At 35.6% G+C, this 21,772-nt stretch overlaps 1 protein-coding gene and 1 long non-coding RNA gene across 2 annotated transcripts; both read left to right on the forward strand.

Moving 5' to 3' along the window:
* The first annotated feature begins 699 nt into the window (after positions 1 to 699).
* LOC122141950 lies at positions 700 to 2,864 on the forward strand. The gene is made up of 2 exons (XR_006158234.1): positions 700 to 1,155; positions 1,639 to 2,864. It is a non-coding gene; the product is annotated as an uncharacterized LOC122141950 (long non-coding RNA).
* A 9,582-nt stretch (positions 2,865 to 12,446) lies between these two features.
* On the forward strand, positions 12,447 to 20,130 carry LOC109110105 (ERBB receptor feedback inhibitor 1-like). The gene is made up of 4 exons (XM_019123146.2): positions 12,447 to 12,639; positions 16,978 to 17,169; positions 17,275 to 17,357; positions 17,642 to 20,130. The coding sequence occupies exons 2-4, from the start codon at positions 17,114 to 17,116 to the stop codon at positions 18,550 to 18,552; spliced, it is 1,050 nt and encodes a 349-aa protein (XP_018978691.1). The 5' UTR covers positions 12,447 to 12,639; positions 16,978 to 17,113; the 3' UTR covers positions 18,553 to 20,130.
* The last annotated feature ends 1,642 nt before the right edge of the window (positions 20,131 to 21,772 follow it).

The following is a 21,772-nucleotide window of genomic DNA, read 5'->3' on the forward strand; positions in this document are numbered from 1 at the left end:
AAAAAAAAAAAAAACAACGTATAATTTATTTTTTTTAAATAATATGAATTTTTATAATTTGTTGAGTGTAATAATAACAATAGCTATGTAAATACTACTGAAACATTAAAACTGGTTAAAAAAAAGATAATTTAGGTCAAACGGGTTCGGCTGACAAAAAACTTTGAAAACCCCTGCTGTAGAGTATCTAACATTAATACAGTTGGTTATGGATTAAGTGAACATGAACAGGATGGTGAAAATGAACGTGTGTCAGTATTACATGCATGCCATCTGTCTTAAAAGGGGGCAGCATTCCTAATTAAATACCTATCTGTCATTAATGTTAATCAACAAAAATGTTAAATAAATGTATACATGTTAAGTAAACCTACTGTATCTGAAAAATGAGTTTAATTTGTATCTCTATTGTATTTGTCTTAATGTGCTTCTTTTTAAAAAAAAATATATATAATGAAAATATTTTTATAAGTTGCTCCTTTTTCACTACCGTTAAAGGGTAGTTCACCCAAAAAATGAAAATTGTCATAATTTATTCAAGTTTTTCCAACTTCAGTCCTTGATTCAAATTTCTCATAAGCTTGATTGATTTGGTCTAAAGAGAGAAGAATTAATGATTATTTTAGTTTGAAGACTACATATAAAGTAGCTCCCAAAATAAAAAATTTTGTAACTGCAGTTTGGCTAATGACTAAAAGTTGACAAAAATGCAATGACTCTTTGTTGACTAAAACTATGAAAGACTCAAATGACTAAAATGTGACTAAGACTATTAAGCATTTTCGTATCAAGATAAAGACTAAGACTAAATCAAAAAGCCTGCTAAAATTAACACTGTTTCCAAGTTTCAAGCAGAAAAGAACATACACATTTTTTTTTCAACAATTCTGTTGATTGACAGTGGAGTGATTGGCAATGTCATCCACATTCAACATCTGGAACCGGTAGGATGTGTTTAATGTGTTTGCGGTGTGCGTGCAATGCATGTCTCTCTGTGTTGTGTCAGCGCTGTCTTCTCTATTAGGTGGGGTTCTATCATTTTGCTCACTCCTTTGTCAGAGGAAACTGGAGAAACGAGGCGGAAAGCTCTTTTGCTCTGTTAGGCTTATGCTGACATGATTTGGATCTGATTCATGACTAGGCTGGTGGACGAAGGTACACTAAATCTAACATAACCTGCGCACATGTGGCGAAGCTAAACTGATAGTGAATTAATAGAAAGAGTGCTTCTTTTATTAGTGTGCTTAGACTGATTGCACAGGACAGTCAAGTTTAACCTCATTGGCTGATGATGTTATGCTGTTATAATAATTATATTGGGCCACTAATCTGGAAGGGGCTCTCAAGTTTCAGTTTTTTAAGATTTCTTTCTTCATATTGTTGTCAATATACATCCATATTTATTATTATTATTTTTTTTTTATTTTTTTTCTTTTTTTTTTTTTTTTTTTTATAAAGTTTTAAGGTAGATCTTAAAATTATTAAACATTATTAATACTTCTGCAAAAAAAAAAAAAAAAGATTAAAATTATAACATTTTTAGGTAAAATTTTAATTTTGCAGGTCTATCAAAGTAAGATTAGATTTATATTATTTTTAGGTAAAATTTTTTTTTTTTTTTTTTGTGATTTGTTGCAGGTAGTGAACATGGAATTTGTAATTTTACAGAGAAAATATGATTACGCAAAACATCTATCCATGGTAGTAGTAAGTTGGGACATCATGTTCATTTGTGTCAACATTTCAGCTCTTTCATGACCGTAAAGGGGTTTATCATCTATTTGCTCATTCTCTCACAAGGGGGAACTGTCCTACAATGGATATGAGATCAAAGTGTTCGACTTCCTTACTAGAAAGACCATAAAAAAACACCATAGATATGAGTGATCTAGGTAACATTAGTAAAGGCTGTCATGGCTCTGCAGATTATCACATTATCAACTCCTTCTGTGCAGCTGTGAAGGTGAGACGATGGATCTGGAAGATGGTTTTCTCTATTTGTTGAATAATCTGAGTAATTTCATCACTCCCACTTCTCTTTTCCTTAATATAGCATAAGGACCCAACCCTGATTAGGTCTAGTCCTAAAGAGACATTAGCCAGTTATAAACTAGTGTTTGCAGCTGAACATTCCTGGTTGTTTTCTGTGGGGACCCACAGAATGGAGAAAGCAGATGAATAAAAAAAATGAACTTGTGTATGAATTAACTGGCTCTCACTATGAATATAGCCCTAGATGCTGGAATGACAAAGAAAGTAAAAAAGTAAATCATGTCTTTTTTTTATTCAGATTGATCAATTATAAAACAGTAAATATTCAATCACATTTCTTACCCATGTAATCAAATGAATTATGTGGAATTATTAATTATCTCAATAAAATCATCATATTATGGATCTTTTGTTTAGGTTTAAATATATATATATTTTTAATTTATTTTAGCAGCCATCTAGACTTTGAGAAGAAATTATGTATTTTACTGAATCAATGGCAATTAACATTGCATCACTTGAGGTATCCTCTGCAGTGAATGGGTGCCGTCAGAATGAGAGTCCAAAGAGCAGATAAAAACATCACAGTAATCCACATGACTCCAGCTGACCAGTTAACATCCAGTGACTCGAAAACCTGCATGTTTGTTAAAAAAAAAAAAAAAATCATAAAACTGTTTTAACTTTAAATGGTCACTTCTGGCCAAAATACTAGTCTATAACCCATAATAACACTTCCTCCAGTGAAAAAGTCCATCCACTGCTGTCATTTTTTCACTGAAGAAAACTATGGATAAAGGACTTGTTTTTTAGCAACAGAAGCAATGGTTTAAATTAAAATGCCTTTTTTGGGTGAACTATTCCTTTAAGTAGATTGTCTGCATATGCTCAGAAGCCTACGTTTTTATAAAAGAAAAAACAAATCAGAAAACAAAGAAAATTTATTTATTTTACCTCTATACATTATACTCAAGATCTTTAGCTATTTACAATGATGGTATGTAAGGGGATAAACTTTAATGGTGTGCTAATAAAATGATCTATAGTTATATAACAAATAGCAATTTTTACATTAGTCACTGAATGTAAATGGTGTTTCAAACTGAGGAGAGGTGGCATGTCACAGTGACTTGTAGGGTGTCATAACCTTGCAGTCTGTCCACACAGTTCCAAACCTTGTTAGTTTGATGACTTTGTGGGTGGGTTATCTTGGTAGTGGGCAGGTTACAGGTTACAAGATCATTGTGTTAGACACTCATGGTGGATAAAAAAGAAAAAAAAAACCTTTATGAATATCTTTTTGAACACCACATCTAAAACTTTGCTTTACAAAATTCTGGATGTAAATAGGCACATTGCATCGGTTGTACAAAACATTTTCTTACAAAAATTGTGGTTTTAAATATGGGCCTTGGAACACCAGCAGAAGTAATTAACAAGGATGCATTCAATTGAGTTGTGCACAACAATTTTCAAAACTGATATTAATAAGTGTTTCTTGAGCATCAAATCAGCATATTAGAATGATTTCTGAAGGATTATGTGACACTTAAGGCTGGAGTAATGATGCTGAAAATTCAGCTTTGCCATCACAGGAATAAATTACTTTTTACAATATTTTAAAATTATTTTAAATTATAATAATATTTGAAAATATTATATTCTACTGTATTTGTTATTAAATAAATGCAGCCTTGATTAACATAATCTTACAGACTCAACATGGTAGTGTATGTAAAACCATTCTTAAATAGTCGATTTCAATTAAATGTATGTACAAATGAATTGCACAGAAATTCGTCACAGAAAGTCCAAACAGTAGAGCTCATGAAATTTGATTATATCTCTTTCTTAAAGTTGTATTAAGTTTATTTATTATAGTTTATTATTTTTGTTTATTTGTTTTTATTATAGTATTTGTTTAGTTTTTTTTTTTTTTTTTAAACTTTTAAAATGTAGGGAATTATGACATTTTCCCTCCCTGTTTCTCATCCTTTGATTCAAACAGTCTGTTTTTGGGTTGTTTCCCCCTTTAAGAGTTCAGTGTTAACGCCCACTGTTATGATTGGCTAACGTCAGTGCCTATGGCTCAATTATTAACACCCCCAGCCAGAACATTTGCGATTGAGCGTAACTGTTTAGTAGTGGGTGATGCATTCGAAGCAATGGCTCTTGCAATGATAAAACCTTATATGTTTGAGCACATCTGCGTGGCATTGTAATTTTCCTGTACACAGACCCACTCGCTGTCCGTCGACTGAACACTTGTGAGGCGCGCGGCGCGACAACGATACGAAATGAGCGTAGTTGTCTTGTGCTGGAGGCGGTCATATGCAAATGGTTGGAACGTCACTTCGCACGGTGACGTCACTTCTTACCATGGATCCAGAACGAGCTGTATTTAGAGCTTGATTAAATAAATGGCTCGTTTATAATGGGGAGGACTTCTTAAGCTATGAAACTTGCAGGATGTTTTAATGGTACAAAGACCTCTTATATTCCAAAAGATCAAGGCAAATTTGGTTTCTCATTTCATGACCCCTTTAAGCTTTGAGGCTTTAAGGCCCTAATTTGATTATATCTCTTTCTTAAGCTTTGTGGTTAAGGCCCTCTGTTAAAGTCATTATTTCACTCTCTCATATAGAGAGCCAGGGGATAAATCTTGCTGCATTTTGATACCTTGCCCTTTTCTTGCCACAATGTCTAAAATACAGGATATACCACATTGCGTCACTCTGCACACTGGCCACTTTTAAACAAGCATAGTTTCGTTATGACTGTGAGGGAGGGTGAACACTGAACTCACTGGTTGTGTAATGAATCGGATGACGGCTGGCTCCCACCTCTAACATGAGCATTGTCCAGATGGATCTGATTATTGGTGTGAGCAGTAGCCAACAGAATATGTTCTTTTTACTATGAAATCTGATCAGCCAGGCCAAAGCGAAGAACAAATGATTTCCACTTGAAACCAGCATGCATCATCATTATGAGCTCAGCTTGAGAACCTCGTGACTCATAAAATACAGCTGTTGACTCAGACAAAGGCAGGTTTTTTATTCTTTGGAAGTACAATCACATTCTTATAGGGCTGTGTGATATGCTTAGTTAGTTATCTAGGTTTAGTGATGTCATTAGGACGTACTGAGTTACACGACTGAGTTGCACACCTATTGATGTTTCATCACTGTAATTTGTATGACGATAATATCTCCAGTCTGGTTCACAGATATTCATGCCCAGCAAGGGCCATTAGGGTTTGTATCTGGTGCAAAAGTCATTCAAAACTGCACTTTGTAGAAAAATTCTGTTTTTAAACTTAAACTGTTGAATAACCCACTCTTGGGATAAAATGGTTCTTATAGTGTTTTCTCTCTCACAATAGAAGGTGAAACAGCAAATATCCATCCAGAAGTATTGTTTTTCTTTGTGGTCAGTTTGGGGGAAGCAGTGTATGTTTTCTGAAAACTTGGTGAGTGGGAGTTTGAAAGGTTATGTTTGGTGAACAGTAAGTCACGGGGACACCAAGGAAAAAGTGAAAAAGTACACATGGTCTAAATCTTTGAGTGGCATCCTGAAAGACTGTGAATGACTTTCAGAATCCATTCTTTTGATGTATGTAGGTCACGCTGATGGAATCAGGAAAAAGCCGGGCCAGGAACTGTAACTGCTCAACATGACTCTGATATGGTGAGTCACAGGATGTAGCTTGTGAGGTGAGTGCTGACTGAAAAACGTGGAGGCAGCAGCAGACTCCCGGATTCCAAAACAAGTTCCTGGCTGGGACCTCAGAGGAAATCTGTAGGACAGACCGCTTCCGTATTGTCACTTCCTCTCACTTTTTTTAATCTCTTCTGGCCTTCAGTAAGAATAAGCATAACAGTATGGTCAGCATGATTTTTAATGTCTCTTATGCTTTCCAGTGTTGTACTTTATTGATTAAAAAAAAACTGTAATATTGTGAAATGTTATTACAATTTAAAGTAACATTAAAAGCTCTAGGAGTAGCATTGAAGAAGAAGAAGAAGAATATGCAGTTTAAGTAGCAGATCAGTATGTTGGCTTTCTCAATATGTGTTTTTAGTAGTTTATGAGTATGTTGGATTTATATTGTTTTACTGAATTTCTGTTTTTCTATCTGTCATGTTGTAGATTTAGAGCTGAATTATTAGTCCACACTGGTTATGTGGGTTACAATATAATAATTTCACCAGGATCATGTCATTTTAATGTTTTATTTTATATTATTTTTTAATTTTATGGTATAGAATCTATGTTTTTATATAATTTTTAAATTTAAAACATTTTATTTTTATTTATTGGTAGAATTTATGTGCATATTACTAAATATAGTGGGGGTTTTAAGTTATATATATTTTATTTTGTTTCATTTTGTTTTATTGTTTATTTATTGGTAGAATTTATGTGCATATTACTAAATATAGTATGCCTTGGTACTAATTCATTTTGTTTTATTGTTTATTTTATGATATTTTATTTGTAAATGTTCTTAAAAGCAACAAATTAATCTCACATGTTGTTGTTTTTATGAATAAGGATACTGTTTTAACTATAAAATTAGTGCTTTTAGCAGTCAAAACACATCCCTCATTCCTGAAAATGATCCATGGAAGTTTGTTCTCTCTTCTTATTCCTCTATATCAGCCTCTTTTGTATTCCTCTCTGAGCCTAAAGAAAAAAAGGCACTTTTGGAGGAGATTAATGTGCTGGTCTTTTCTTCACAATGCTCTGCGGAAGCCACCCCTCTGGGTGAACAAACCTCATGCCCTTTCTGTTGCCTGGAACCATGGGTAATTGAGTGACCCGTCCTTCTATTGCCGTATCCCAGGCAAACAGCAGTGATTACCTCTTTCTTTTCTACGATCCAGCCTAAATGGCCTTTCATAGTTTCTGTTACCATGAAATCATTTGTTTTTTGTCCTCAAATCATTTGCTACTTCCTAGCACACTTATTCAATTAAAAGACTCCCTTTGTCTAAGTTCCCTTAGCATCCTGGGAAAGTGTGCGTGACTTGAGAATGGATGCCCTTGTTTTTGTGTGACTGGAGCTCAGTGTTTGTGTGTGTGTGTTTGTCCCAGACTCCTCTTGAGAGTGGCCGTTGTGATTTTGTAAGCTTAAGTACTTGAATGAAAGGGGGGACAGATAAGCATTTTGCCTCATGTTTTTGTTATCTGTATAATACAACCACTTTTTTGTACGAGCAGCTGCTTTGGTATAAAAATACACATCTATACTTCCGTTTTCTCTTTGGTCCCGCTTGTCATGGTTGATAGTGCCGCACTTACTCTCTCTGCAGCTGCTCACGCCACTCAAGGTCACATTAAAGTGACTCAGAGACGGAGGAAATTAATCCTCCCCTCCAGTAAACCTGCTGATTTATTGAAGAAACTCCTGTGCGGATTTATACTTCCTATCCATTAAATATTAAAAGCCTAGCAATATGTTTTTATATGTTAACAGGCCATTTTTTCGTGTCACTGGAGTTTCGAGTGGTATGCATATATGGCAGCCTGACACATCCCGGCAACCTTTGTTCAATACACAGAACATGATGAAATGCAAATATTTCTAAATCAACCTTTGGGACTATTGACATTTCCAACTTTGGTATAATTTGTCTTACGACATGTCCTGAAAGTGGGGCTGTTTTCATCATGCATGAAATAACAATGGTTAATACTTTCTTACAGCATATTCTTTTTGATACTTTTTCGTTGATCCTGGTTAAAGGGATAGTTCACCCAAAAATGAAAATTTTGTCATTTCTCACCTTCATGTAGTGCCAAACCCGTAAGACCTTCATTCGTCTTCGGAAAACAAATTAAGATGTTTTTGATGAAATCTGAGAGCTTTCTGTCAGCAATGCGACTGACATGTTCAAGGTTCAGAAAGGTATACGGACATCCTTAAAATAGTCCATGTGACATCAGTGGTTTAAACGTAATTTTATGAAGATACGAGAATACTTTTTGTGCGCTAAGAAAAAACAACTTTGTTCAACAGTTTCTTCACTTCCGTTTCAGTCTTCGACACGTGTTCACGAGAGTATCATGACTAAGGGGAACTATCCCCTTAATGTTATTGTAATATAATGTATGTATTTACATTATTGTACGAAAAGTTGGGGTCGGTTAGATTTTTTAAAGATTTAGTGTTTTATGCTTACCAAGGCTGGATTTATTTAATCAAAAATTCTGTAAAAACAATAATATTGTAAAATATTGTTACAATTTAAAATAACTGTTTTCTGTTTTAATGTATGTAAAAACATAATTTATTCCTGTGATGGCAGTCTTCAGTCTCACACTATAAGAAAAAAATCTGTAGTACATTGCAGTACATTTTCTGTTAAATTTACAGACATTTCCTTCAACTATAAAACACAACACAATGCAATGCGTAATTCTAAATACGACATGAAAAATTTCTTCATATCACATTAAACTGTATTTTTACAGACTTTTCTTAGTGTACACGTGATCCTTCAGAAATCAGTCTAATATGTTGATTTCTAATATGCTGATCAAGAAACATTTCTTATTGTTATCATTTTTGAAATCAGTTGTGCTGCTTAATATTTCTGTTGAAACTGATACATTTCAGGATTCTTCAATGAGTGAAAAGTTCAAAAGAACAGCATTTATTTACTGTCACTTTGATTAATTTATTGGGTTCTTGCTGAAAAATACAAATTTTTCTGGATAAATAAAAATCTTACTGAACATCTCTTTATGTATATAACAACAAATTAGTTCATGCATTAAAAAAAGATTATATTCTGATATAAGTCTGTCTAACGGGAATTCTTGAATCTCTCAGCTATTTTCTCTCTTTCAATAGATTGTTTAGATTGTGTGAGATGCAGCAGTACAGTGGTGCTATGGAGTGACAGGGGACCCCGCCTATCGAGTGAAGCTCATTGCAGCGCTTGCTTACAAAGAGACTTACTCATAAGAAAAAATGCAGTGGGTGATCTGAGCCACCATGACCCATTAAAACAACAACAGAGAAAGCTACTCAACAGCCCTGTCAGGTTCCTCCACCTATAAACTAACTCAATCATGTGGTAAAAGTAATGGTTACAGTGTTTGACAGACTACTGTCTGCAATCAACATGTAAAACATGAACAGAAACAACAATAAAAAAATGTATTTTGCACATCTCATATCCATAGATGAGATCAAAGTGTTTTGGATGCAGATAAGAACTTTATTATTTTATAAGATTTTTATCGATTTAGTATGTGGATGTTTTCAAGCAGAGGCCTCCTCCCATGCTATAATGTCATTTCCATTCAGTTGTTTTCTTCAGTTGCCTCTAGAGATAAAGAGTATCTCAGGAGCATGTTATTAGGACAGAGGAAATACTATCAGTCACCTGCTTGTTCCTTTCCCTATTGCTCTCCAGTGAACTTGCAACGGATTCTCAGCCTGCCATCATTCATGTTGTGGAGAACTCAGGCGGAACATCCAGAACAGAGAGTGAAAAGATGTATGTCAAGGGAAGCACTCTGTGAATTGACAAAACATGCACTGAGAGCAGTCATCCTTGTAAAACATTTGCCTTGCAGTTTATGGCACGTAATTCCTCCATGTACGCCAAATGCATGCACTGTGCTTCAGATGGCTAAAATAGCAGTTAGATGGGTTCATTTGGCATTTGGATGAATTTGCATCAGGAGATAGCATTCAGATATACAGTTCCTGTAGAAATCATTTGTGGTTTTCAGAAATTGCTCTGCACTGTGTTCACCTACCTGGCAGCACTTCATGTTGACCACACACCCACAACTCATTCCCAGAAAGGCCCAATATTCCAGATAAACTTTTTCTCAAGAATGGTTTTGGGGTTGTTCTAAGGCCCACAGGGTGCCTATTGCTCATGGCTTTCACAGGAAGTTGGTTAAATCTCAAGGCTACGATGGTGGATGCTGCTCACAATTATATAATGTGACTGCAGATACAATCCATTACAACCAGTGCTATTATTGCTAATTAACACTGTTAAAATTGTTTTCTGTAACTGAAATAAAATAAAATGTATATTTCAAATGGACAGAAATAGGAAATGTTTCCTTGGCAAGTAACTGAAAATAAGTTTACCTAGCCTACTGAAATGACTAAAAGTCAAGTGATTTAATTAAAAGTAATAAAAATGACAAAAGTACATACCAAAATTGCTAAAACTTCAATGAAAATGAAAATATATATAAATAAAAGCTGCTCAAAATATATTACAAAAAAAATTGTACTAGAACAGATCTACAATGACAAAGGCTTTAACTGTAGAGGTTATAGTATTTTCAAAAGCATGTGTTGTTTCTATACTTATCACTGATTTTAGCCAGATATTTTCAGTTCATTCCTTCCTGATCAATAAAACCATAATCATTTCCAGTTAATTAAGATGATGCAGAGATTGTGTGTCATTTTTATGATCATGTTGAGTTGAGTCAGTTAAGAAAGGTCAATTTCAGAATCTTAATAATAAAAAACAGAATTAAATATAGAAAAAGAAACATACAATGACACATCAGAATGACTAGAAATTTGATCCTTTTTTTTTTTTAGTAGACAAGATTTCTTAAAGTGTTTGTGACCTTCCCTACTGTTTTTACATGTTTATTAAATAGTTCCTGCCACAAAAAGGCAGGGATGAACAATGCCTCATTTTGCATATGATTCACTGTGCAGTGTTAGCATTAATATAATACAATATAATAAAGATTACCTGTAAACTTATTACACAGAAATACTCTGAAATACCCTGTGGTATTGTGAGTCAACTTTGATATAGTTATCTAAGGACGCTGTTCACATGGGATGCATGGCATCAGCAGCTGTGTGGGACAAGGGACAGGAAATGAACTGACCCTCTCCATGGGAGTTCAGTCCCCCTGTGGCTTCCAGCCTCTCTCAACAATCATCACAGGCTTCAGGGACACAAACAGCACATGCATGCTGCTGAGCCGGGTGTTTTTCCTCAATGATTTATAGTTCAAACATTCATCTGTTAAGTTAGCGTGCTGTATTTGATTGTGACTCTGTTTCCCACATGTGATTTGTCAGAGTGATTTATTCACTTAATCTTAAGAGTGAATGAAATGTGTGTCTGAGTCTGAAGGTTTTATTCTGTCTTATTAATGGATTACGTGAAGCCGTCTTCTGTGACCGGAGTGGACGTGATTCATTACACGTTAGTAAAACTCTTCTCTGTAACAGCCTCAGAGTTGTTTGCATTCTAGAGCAGTGATTCAAGACCACACATCTCCATATGGAAGAAAGATCCAGCGGAAACGATCAGCCTCCACAGAGAGTTCCACCCTCACACCCCCACTTTCTACACCCACATGCTATGACAGCAAGACAGGCCCACATGTACCTCCCGAATGCAGCCTGAGCGTGTGGAACATTTAAAGAAACAGCAATCTGGATTTGAGCAGTGTTGCCAGATCTTTCTAGAAAAAAAATGTTTGGTCTGACAGAACAATCCCACAATAAGCGACTTGCCTTACATAAAAGTGATTTCAGTTTTTGCACTTCATATGAATTTCTTTATATAATTGTACTGATTAATTAGACAAACTGCATCTTTCTGCAACAAAATGTTTATGAATTTATATTTATAATCCCACAAAAAAGGCAGCCCTTCTGCCCATATTTGGACTTTATGAAATAAGTCATGTCTTCTTTATTTATGTAGTGCTTTATACAATTTATTTTGATTTTTTGAGATTAGTAATTTTTTATTTGTTTTTGTTGTTATTTATGTGATAATGTGTTACAGAATGTGTACGCCAGTTTACAGAGATGGGTATTTAATCTAGATTCAAACTGACAGAGTGTGTCTAAATACCGAACAACGCCAGCAAGTCTGTTCCAGAGTTTGGGCACTACATAGGAAAAGAATCTACCGCCCTCAGTCGATTTTTATATTCTAGGTATTATTAAATGGCCAAAGTTTTGAGATCGCAGCAGACACTAAGGACTAAAAGACCTCGCACAAGAACTGAGGTGATTGACCCTTGTGGTATATATTTGTGGTCTGCTATATTTGTTTTGAATTGTTTTAGATTGTTTAATATGTTTAATCGTGATATCTCTACAAAAAAAAAAAAAAAAAAAAAAAAAAAGCCCAAAGTCGATTATAATAAAGGAACATGGCAACACTGGATTTGAGCCTCCAAAACATGCAACATAATATGAATGTTACCTCATTGCTAGCTTATCTCAAGGACTTCACAGCAATTTGAATTTGAAATTTGTATCATTTTGTCAATACGGGAGAATTTGCTGCGTTTTACGTCAAATAATTCAATACATATGAACTCAAAACGTGCTGTTTGTCACAAGCCATATAAGGTCGCACGAAACGGCGCCTTTAAGACAGTGGGCGACGCCTACGGGATGACGTAGACAGTCCTTATAAATAGTTTCTAGCTCCCTGTTTTCCGCGATGAAAGCGGCAAGTTGAGCGGCAGAATATATTACTACACGTGTGTTTTGTTTAATTTATTTTTGTGAACGTTTTATGAAGATACTCCGGGATTACTCACAGCACTCGTCTAAGTTGTACTGGATATAAGAGAGCACCTATAAACACAACCCTGCGAAACATTTATCCTGTAAGTAGCTTTAAATATTTTAAAGTTGCTTTTGTTTTTACATTCATCATACAGAGGAATATGTCAAAATGTTCAGTGCAATTCACAGTTTATGTGCAACTCCTATTGTGGCTGTTCTTTGGACTGGAATATAGTACGAGATGAGTCGCACCTGAGTCAGAAAGGGTTTGTCAGTGGGTGTGTGCTGAAATAAATGTAGAAGACCTGTCCACATATCAGAATGATCTTTATATTTCCTCTGCAATTTCGCATTTTACAAGCTGCCCTGGCTACGTCACTCTAGGGATGATCTTTATATTTCCTCTGCAATTTCGCATTTTACAAGCTGCGGTGGCTCGGCGCAGGGGTCGCGAGATGATTTCTATAAAAAAAAAAGTGGAAAAAAATATATAGGCCCTATATATTTTTGTTGCAATTATTTAACCCTTTCGCACGTACGATCACACCGGTATGATCAGTCTAGGCTGGTCCCTGGAGTGTACGATCACACCGGTCAGTGCATGACGTGAAATTCAAATGTGCTCTCGCGCGTTGGCTGGCGCTGAGCCAGAGACAGGCGCGCTCAGACTCAGAGCTGTCATCAGAACTTTTCAGTGTTTTCAACCACATAATGTTTATTTTTAGGTTTCAGACATATAAGTACTAAAAAAACAATACATTTAGAGTTTGTAAAATACACACTGATGTCAAAGGAAGAGGCAATAATAATCCTTTCCATTATAATTAGACACGTTTTATTCATATCAGATATACACATTGTGTAAGTAACTTTAAAGTTTACTCTATTATTCTCCCAGTTCACCATCCACTTACTTTTATGTATTTCGGGAGAAGTGGATGAATTTCACGTGTTGTAAATCCAACAGATCCGATTCTCTGAACTGCGTCTGCGGCACAAACTAAGATGCCGTCGCGCATACAGCTCAACTAGCGTGATCGTTATAAAGGTGTTTAAACAACAAACACACTTCCACTTGCATATATTTGAAAATCAGAATATCAGCTATTTCATGCCATATCTAACAAATTTGTGAATATTTTGAATAAAAAAGGAAAAATGACATAAAAGCAGATCATCATTCATTCAGCTCTGTTGTTTCTGCGGTGTGTCACGTGACAAGCCAATGACGCGTCACCATGGAAACCATAAAGTGACACATCTAAATAACGATCGCCTTGAAAAAACTCGCCCTGGGAGGTCAGCCAGAATATTTTAAACTTACGTGTGAAAGGGTTAATTCAATACTTGTTAAATAGTGTTTGCAGAAAAGTCTGATTCAAATAAAAAAATATAATATATATATATATATATATATATATACATATATATATATATATATATAGTATTATTTTAATTCAAATTGTAATTTTGTCCCAGACATTACGAGATTACGTCAGCGTCAATCACAATCAAGTTACGTACGTACATCACGCGCAGCAACACAACGTATCCCGCTGTTTGCTAAAGTTAAAGGCGTGTGGAGGCTCCAAAAAAAGGGGTTGTTGAGGTGTGTGTGTGTGTGGGGGGGAGGGGGGGGGGGGTCGCGGGGCAGCAGCGCATTTATCATGGGGGTCGCGGGCCTTAAAAGTTTGGGAACCCCTAACCTAGTTTATCATTGACCACAGCTTTATGAACTCTTGCACGTCCTCTGCTATGGATTCATCCTCGTGCCTCCAGCTGATTATGCTTTTCTGTTACCCATTTATTTATTTTTTTATTCACTTGCCTATGGAATATCGCCAGCAATGCACAGATAAAAGTATCAATTATCATTGCATACCAACATTCATAACTAGCTATGCATCTAATCAAAGTGCCCACTGTGTGTTTGTGTTTTGTTTAGGTGTTCATCTTTCTTGTTTACAGTCTGTCACGTAGGCAAATTGATTTAGAGGGGATTGAAATCTCTGGTGTTAAGTGGGAGTGTCTAATGGGCGTTAATATTATTGCATATATTATTATGTAATTATATCATTAGGAGAAATAATTAATTAAGGTGAGGTACAGTGACGTATTAAAATAACCAAGTGAAAAAATATGTATAGGTACATACAACAGCATGTAGTACTTATATAACTTATAATTAATATTTTTTCAGCTAAGGGAAATACTTCATAAAGTAAATATTAAAAAATAGCCAACTTGAAACAAATAAAGCTAACTTTCTTGTAAAATGTATAATATAATGATGGTATAATGTAATGTAATGGAATATAATATAATGTAAATGCACTGCAATCACAGCGATTCCTATCTGAATATTAATAATAATGTGCAGTGTATTTATATTATATTATATTGTAATACAATAAAATATGAATGCACTGCTATCACGGATATTCCTATCTGAATAATATGATAGCAGGTATATAATCTAATCTAATCTAGGTTAATATCTTATTTAATATAATACACACACACACACACACACAATATAATACACACACACACACACACACAAGATAGCTATGGTACCTTTTTTTATATTTGGTAGTCTTTTATTCACTGTGTTTAGACATGCAACTAATTATGAATGTTTGTATGCTATGACAGTGTCTAAAATTTTAGTGCCACATTGCTTGCAAGGTTTCATATGCTTGTGTGTGTGTGTGCGTGTATTTATATTTATATTTATTTTAACCACACTTTGTTTGGCCAGGATTAAAAACATAAACTACTGTAAAAAGTGAATTTATTTCCTAAGTTCTGTGTAGATAGTGAAAGCTTAATTTTGTGCTCTTATGTGGTGTTAGGTTGTAATACATAATTTGCCCCACTGTACTATTTGGCATAGTAGATGCTGTTCCTCTGAGTAGTGGATCAGTACCTCCTCTTTGGCTGCTGTCCCAGGCCCCGGTGGTGACGTCCTCACACCTCTTTCATGCCTTTATGGCAGGGCTTTAACCTCACGGATAAGAACTGACTGATGTTGAAAATGCACAGGCACTCTTCCCAACGCAAACACACAAAGAACCATTTATGCTTTAGTGTCACATCTGCATGGAGGTCTTTGCTGGGAGAATTGACGATTGTTAGTTTCTGCCTTTCACGGTTCTGACTGAGGCAAAGCAGAGGCCGAGCATGTGATAAGTTGCATAATGGAGCCTGCATGGATATTTCATTGATTACATTCTGACTTGCACCCAGGCATTCCAGCACATTTCTCACTGAATGGTTTTGTTTTCTAGCACAGATGCATTATTGTGTTTTGGTGTAATGTCTTAAAGAACTGATGTTGCATCACCGCAGCTTCATAGCTGAGCTGTTTGTTATATCTGCCTGCCCATACATAACAATAGAAAAACTGCATTAAAAAAAATAATCTTAAGTCACATGTGGCTTTTGCAAGACAACCCATTTCTTCAAAGAACATTGTAGTGTAATGTTTTTGTCCTGTTTAAATAGGTAATTTAGATTTTAATTAGGGCGTTCATTGCTTTATGAAATAGGATTATGAAAACCCATTTGCTATGTTAATATATTTTAAAATTAAATTTATTCCTTTGATGGTAAAGCTGAATTTTCAGCAGCCATTACTCTAGTATTTAGTCTCACATGATCTTTCAGAAATCATTCTTTGATTTGTTGCTCAAAAAACTTTTATTTTTTAGATATTAGTGTGGATTTTTTTTTTTTTTTAAGCTTAATATTTTTGTTAGGGATGGGCATTTGAAAAAAATATTGTATTCAAATATTTAGGCTCATAAAAAAAACGAACATTCGAATATTCATTTAAATGAGGTTTAATAAGAAATACATTATTTTTAATAATCAAGTTTTTGTCACGATTTCTGAACAAGCTTAAAATTGGACATTATACACAACAATGTTCTACAACAAAGTTACATTATATCTCAAGGTTTTATTTGGTTGAAAATGTGTGTAAACAAAAATATAAAAAACAGAAGCATTCAAGCTCAAGCAGAAAAAATGGAAAAATAACGCAAGCCATGCAAATTACAGTACAGACCGTACATGCACACGAGTTTATCTTTATTGTGTTTATATTGTTTCAAGTGTTATTTATTTGAAATAGAAGTCTTTTGTGGCATCATATATGTTGATTGAGGAAAAGTGGATTTCGTGGGCCAGATTTAAGGATCCCTGATTTAGTGTGTCCTTGCTGATTAAAAGTATTAATTTCTTTAAAAAAAAAAGTTGTCCCTTTTTAAAATGGGGACAATAAAACATTTAGTTTTTATTTTTTTTTACTTTGAATAAAGATAACCTTTTAAAGATTTTCTCGTCTTTATTACAAAAATGAATTTTTTTTTGACAAGATAACTTTCTCTTCTCACCTACTGTACATTCAAACAACTTTTTCTTTCTTTGTACAGTTTTTCCCATTGCTGTTGGAAAAGTGGAGCATAGAAGGCCTGACTTGGTTACCCATGGCTGGATTATGAGTTCTGCAGGTTAAATGAAGGTGGAGACCCCCACAGGCCTGAACTAGCCTCCACTCTCTTTTACATTATGGCCTCAGCCCAACCGTGCTGGGATCAACACCATGACCACGACACCATGGATAAGTGAGTGTGAGCTGCAGTCCTCAGCTCAACTGGCTGTGTTAAATCTTGATTGATCTACTTCCTCAGTCACCAGAATTGACACCTTCCTTTTTTTGTCTGTTGTAGGCTGTTTTTTGGATTTGGTTCGGAGTCCATGGACCACAGCTTGAGAATGTATCAGCAAAACTCTGCAAACGTGGGCTTTGAAAGTAAGTGAGTGCCTGATATTGAATTTTATCAACTATATCACAATCTGGTCACCCTCTGTTCTCGAAGCCTACTGCGGATGTTTCTCAGGAAGCGCAGAAGGTTATAGGAAGTGTACAATTGTAATTTGCTCTGCTGATAAGTGAATCCTTTGATAAACTCACTATGTTGAGGCTGACACCATTTTATGAGATGGAGCCATTGAAAATACCTTAAATGAGGTGCCATTTTCAAGGGTTTGTGCTTAAATCCTCATTTTTTTTCCCCTCTGTGTTTTACTTCATAGGAAAGATGTCTGGCTCCTGTTCTCCATGTCTAACTCCCAAGATCCCCAATCCTACACAGCTGCTGTTTTCCTCTCCGTGCCACCCACCTGCAGGAGACCAGGTGGTTCCGTCCTTACAGAAACTGTCTGTTTATGAACACATACCCCCTTGTTCGCCCAGGAGAACAACTAAGCCCCTCCCACCCCTCCCGGACATAGGCGACCTCTCTTCTGATGAAGCAGAAGACGATGAGGTGGAGTTTTTCTCCAGCACCTCTGAGAGCCAATGTCTGGTGCCTAAAACCCCATCCTTCCAGTACGGTTTGCCAGGGAGGCGCAGTTTTCGGGTAAACGGTCAGATAAATTTAGCGTATCACGCAGGACCTCAATGGGAGCACACGGTTACACAGAACCAAGACAGACCCCAGCGCCGGCTGCATCGCTCCCATTCTGGCCCTGCCGGATCTTTCAAAGCCGCCAACTACAGATCGACCAGCCTTCACCATTCTCCTCACAGCCACCCGCAGGAGAAACCCGAAGTCCCGCCTCGCGTCCCAATCCGTCCTCGTTTCAGTGAAAGCACGGACAGCAGGCGGCCATCAACCGATGACTTTGATGCAGACAAACCCCCTAAAGTGCCGCCAAGAGAGCCCATTTCTCAGGCCATACCACGTGCCATTAGTCCAAAAAGTCTCCCGATTTATGTCAATGGGGTAATGCCTCCTACTCAGAGCTTTGCTCCCTATCCGGAGTACGTCAGTAAGGCTCAACACAAGCAGAGCTGCGAGGGCTTGCCAGATCCCAGGAGCCCCTGTATACTGCCCATCATGGAAGATGGGAAGAAAGTCAGCAGTACCCATTACTTCCTCCTCCCTCATCGGCCCGGGTACTTGGACAAGTTTGAGAGGTTTTTCAAAGAATCAGACTCATAGTGATTATTAGTGACTGAGTGGTTAGTTGTTTGCTTGTTTAAAGTGGAAATAAGGAAGGCTGGACATAAACTGATATGATGTTTGACTGAACTGATTCTTCAGTGTTACGAATTACTGGTCTGTTTAAGTATTGGACAAGTATGTATTTGGACTACACACAAAGAAAAACAAAAAGATTTGGTTTACCACTGCTGGAAACTGCAGAACTGCTCTGAAAGTGTCCTTTGTTGGAAAGGATGAATGATTAATCAAAATGAAACCGAAGTTGGGATTTTACAGTCTCCCTGTGGTTTTCTGCTAAAATAAAATCTATGGTAGATGGTTTAACAGTTGAAAAGAAGACATTAAATTAAGCCATAAAAGTTAGTATTGTAATTTAACAGTTCTTCTGTACAATAAGACTATTAGTAATAAATACATTATACTTTACAGTGAGCTATTACAAAACAAATCAGTTTCTTGTTTTGCTTTTATTGTTATTATTATAGTCATATTGATTAGCACAGCAAACCTGGAGCTTTTTTTTTAAATTGCATTTTAAATTACAATTGGGTTGCTTCCCTCAAATCGTGCCACCCTATTTATTGATGTCCATGTTCTTTGTTGTACTATTTCCTTGCTGTATTGTTAAATTAGAGTGTGCAGTATCCTTTAATGAAGGAATAGGATTAACTGTTACACTGTTAACACTGTGTTACCAGAGTATAAGCTGGTCTTATTTTTTCCCCCTCTCTGTAACATGGAATGGTAAAGTTGCATGTATTTTTCCTATTAAGACATGATACACCAACAGTATAAATTCATATATTGCTGAAAAATAACAAGACTAGTATTAGTAATAGCACTCACCTGAATTACAGATAATTAAGAGCTGACAAACTTTTATTGGTCGAGGACTAGTCCATGTGATTTACACCTATGAGAAGCGTGATGACCAGAAAAACTCTAATGTAGTGACATAAATGGAAAAGTCTGGGCACATGGGTTAGTATTCTAGCTTTCGTGTGAGGAATGCATTTTGCTTTCTTTTTTGGCCATTCAGATGTGACATAAATGCATTTATCATTTGATTTTTAAAGAATGACACTTATAATTGCATTTTGCTAAGTGAAAACGGATTAATTTGTGTTTTAAGCCTTTTTTCTTTGGTCACGTCTGTTACAAGGGCAGAAATGCCACTGCCTTGCTGTTTGGTGTCCAAATGCAGGACACTTGGTGTAAATGGCTAGTTGTTTTTTTTTTTGTTTTTTTTTTACCGTTTACCATGAAGTTAATGCCCATAACTTGTCCTGGCCTTGTATTTCATGTTTTTCTTACCAAACATTGAGCACACATGTTGTTGTTGTTTTTATTGTGATTAGTCTTTTTATAATCTTGACATTATCAGACCGGTAACTGTTTACGTTTTCAGCTACTTATGTTTTGTCCATCCAACAAAATGACTTGGATTTTTTCTGTGTGAAGGCTAATGTTAACTGACTTTGTTTCATCTGCTGAGGAAACATGCACTTCTAAAATGTACAGTATTTGGTGTAGTTTTTCCACACCAGACTATTTAAATAAAGTAACTTATTTTTACACAGATTTCTTGAATCATTTTAATTGCAGTGTGTTGAATTTATTACATGCTGGGGTTTTAAATGAACTGTTCATGGCAAACCTTGTCATACGCTATCAGAGGACAAACCAAGATCTCTCTCTCTCTCTCTCTCTCTCTCTCTCTCTCTCTCTCTCTCTCTCTCTCTCTCTCTCTCTCTCTCTCTCTCTCTCTCTCTCTCTCTCTCTCTCAATTCAATTCAATTCAATTCAAATTGCTTTATTGGCATGAATGTAAATGATACAATATTGCCAAAGCTTAGTATACATATACAATAATAATATAACAATAATAATAATAATTAAATGAACATCACAGTAATGGAACTGAATATTATAACATCTTAAAACATTAAACTGTAACAGATTATAATGTGTGAATCTCTCTCTCTCGCTCTCTCTCTCTATATGTGTGTGTGTGTGTGTGTGTGTGTGTGTGTGTGATCAGTGGATGATTCACTTTTTTTTTTTTCTGTTCAAGCCAGTCTGTTCAAGTCAAGTCTGGCTTATCAGTATGAGGATATGCAGAGAGGTGAAATCAGCTTTATTGTGAATGCTGTGTCTTTATCTCTGAGATGTTTGCTCAAAGCTGTGATAGTGAGAAAACTGTTAAGCTTTTGAAACTAAAGCCTGAGTCACATCCTTTAAAATACGACCACATCAATGCGCGAAGTGTTACAGGAAAGTTTAATATTTCTAAAGTAAGCAGTGAGTCACCGATTGCGTCTATGGTTTCTTTTGTGGACTCCAAACTAAGTGTTATTTCCCTTAATGTAACTGTCGGATCATGTGTGTGACCACATAACTAACAAAGGAAGTAAAAAGTCTATATGTACATGAATTTTACTGTTAATTAGTTGTAAAAGTCTACGTTAAAGTTAACTAAAATTTCTGAATATGACAGCTAAACGTTATACCATTTTAAAGCACGTTGCACCATCTACAGCTTATAATTAGTAATACAGTGTTTTGAATTCTGGGAGTTTATTGAGACAGGAGCGCCATCTCTTGTTCTAACATGATATGTGAAGAAAAATCTGGTTTCCTTCGTCCTTCTGTCCTGTGAACAAAACGTGTAGCTTTATTTCTACCACAATTTATAATTTTTTATTTTTTTGCTTTTTTATTTTTTTGCAAATTAGTGTTCTGTTAATTATGTGTTCTGTGTTAATTATTTTTTTATTGTTTTTTTTATTGTATTTTACGCATTTAATATTAAGTATAAAGTAATAGTAAGTATTTTATATTATAGTGTTTATATTATGCTGCATCTACGATCTGCTTGCAGCGCTTTTGGAAAACATCACCCTGAATGTACACCACAGACAGACACATAAGGTAGGAACAACCGGGGCTAGTTGTCACACGGGAAAGTTTTTGTGTATAACTTAACTTGAATCACACGTGCACAGATGTGTGTTTTCTGTAGCAGTGGTCTTAGGCCTACACAGTATGATTTCTTGTAGCTGTATGAAATGGAGAATATATTTATTTATTTATTTATAAACCTACCCGAAGAAATATTTGAGTGAAATCTTGCTCTTCCTCATTATCTTTTTTTCAATGTTGCATGCCCACTTTATGTACTATCACAACATATATTCATGTAGTTGAGGTTAATATG

Source organism: Cyprinus carpio, chromosome B23 (genome assembly GCF_018340385.1).
Source record: "Cyprinus carpio isolate SPL01 chromosome B23, ASM1834038v1, whole genome shotgun sequence".
NCBI classification, from domain to species: Eukaryota; Metazoa; Chordata; class Actinopteri; order Cypriniformes; family Cyprinidae; genus Cyprinus; species Cyprinus carpio.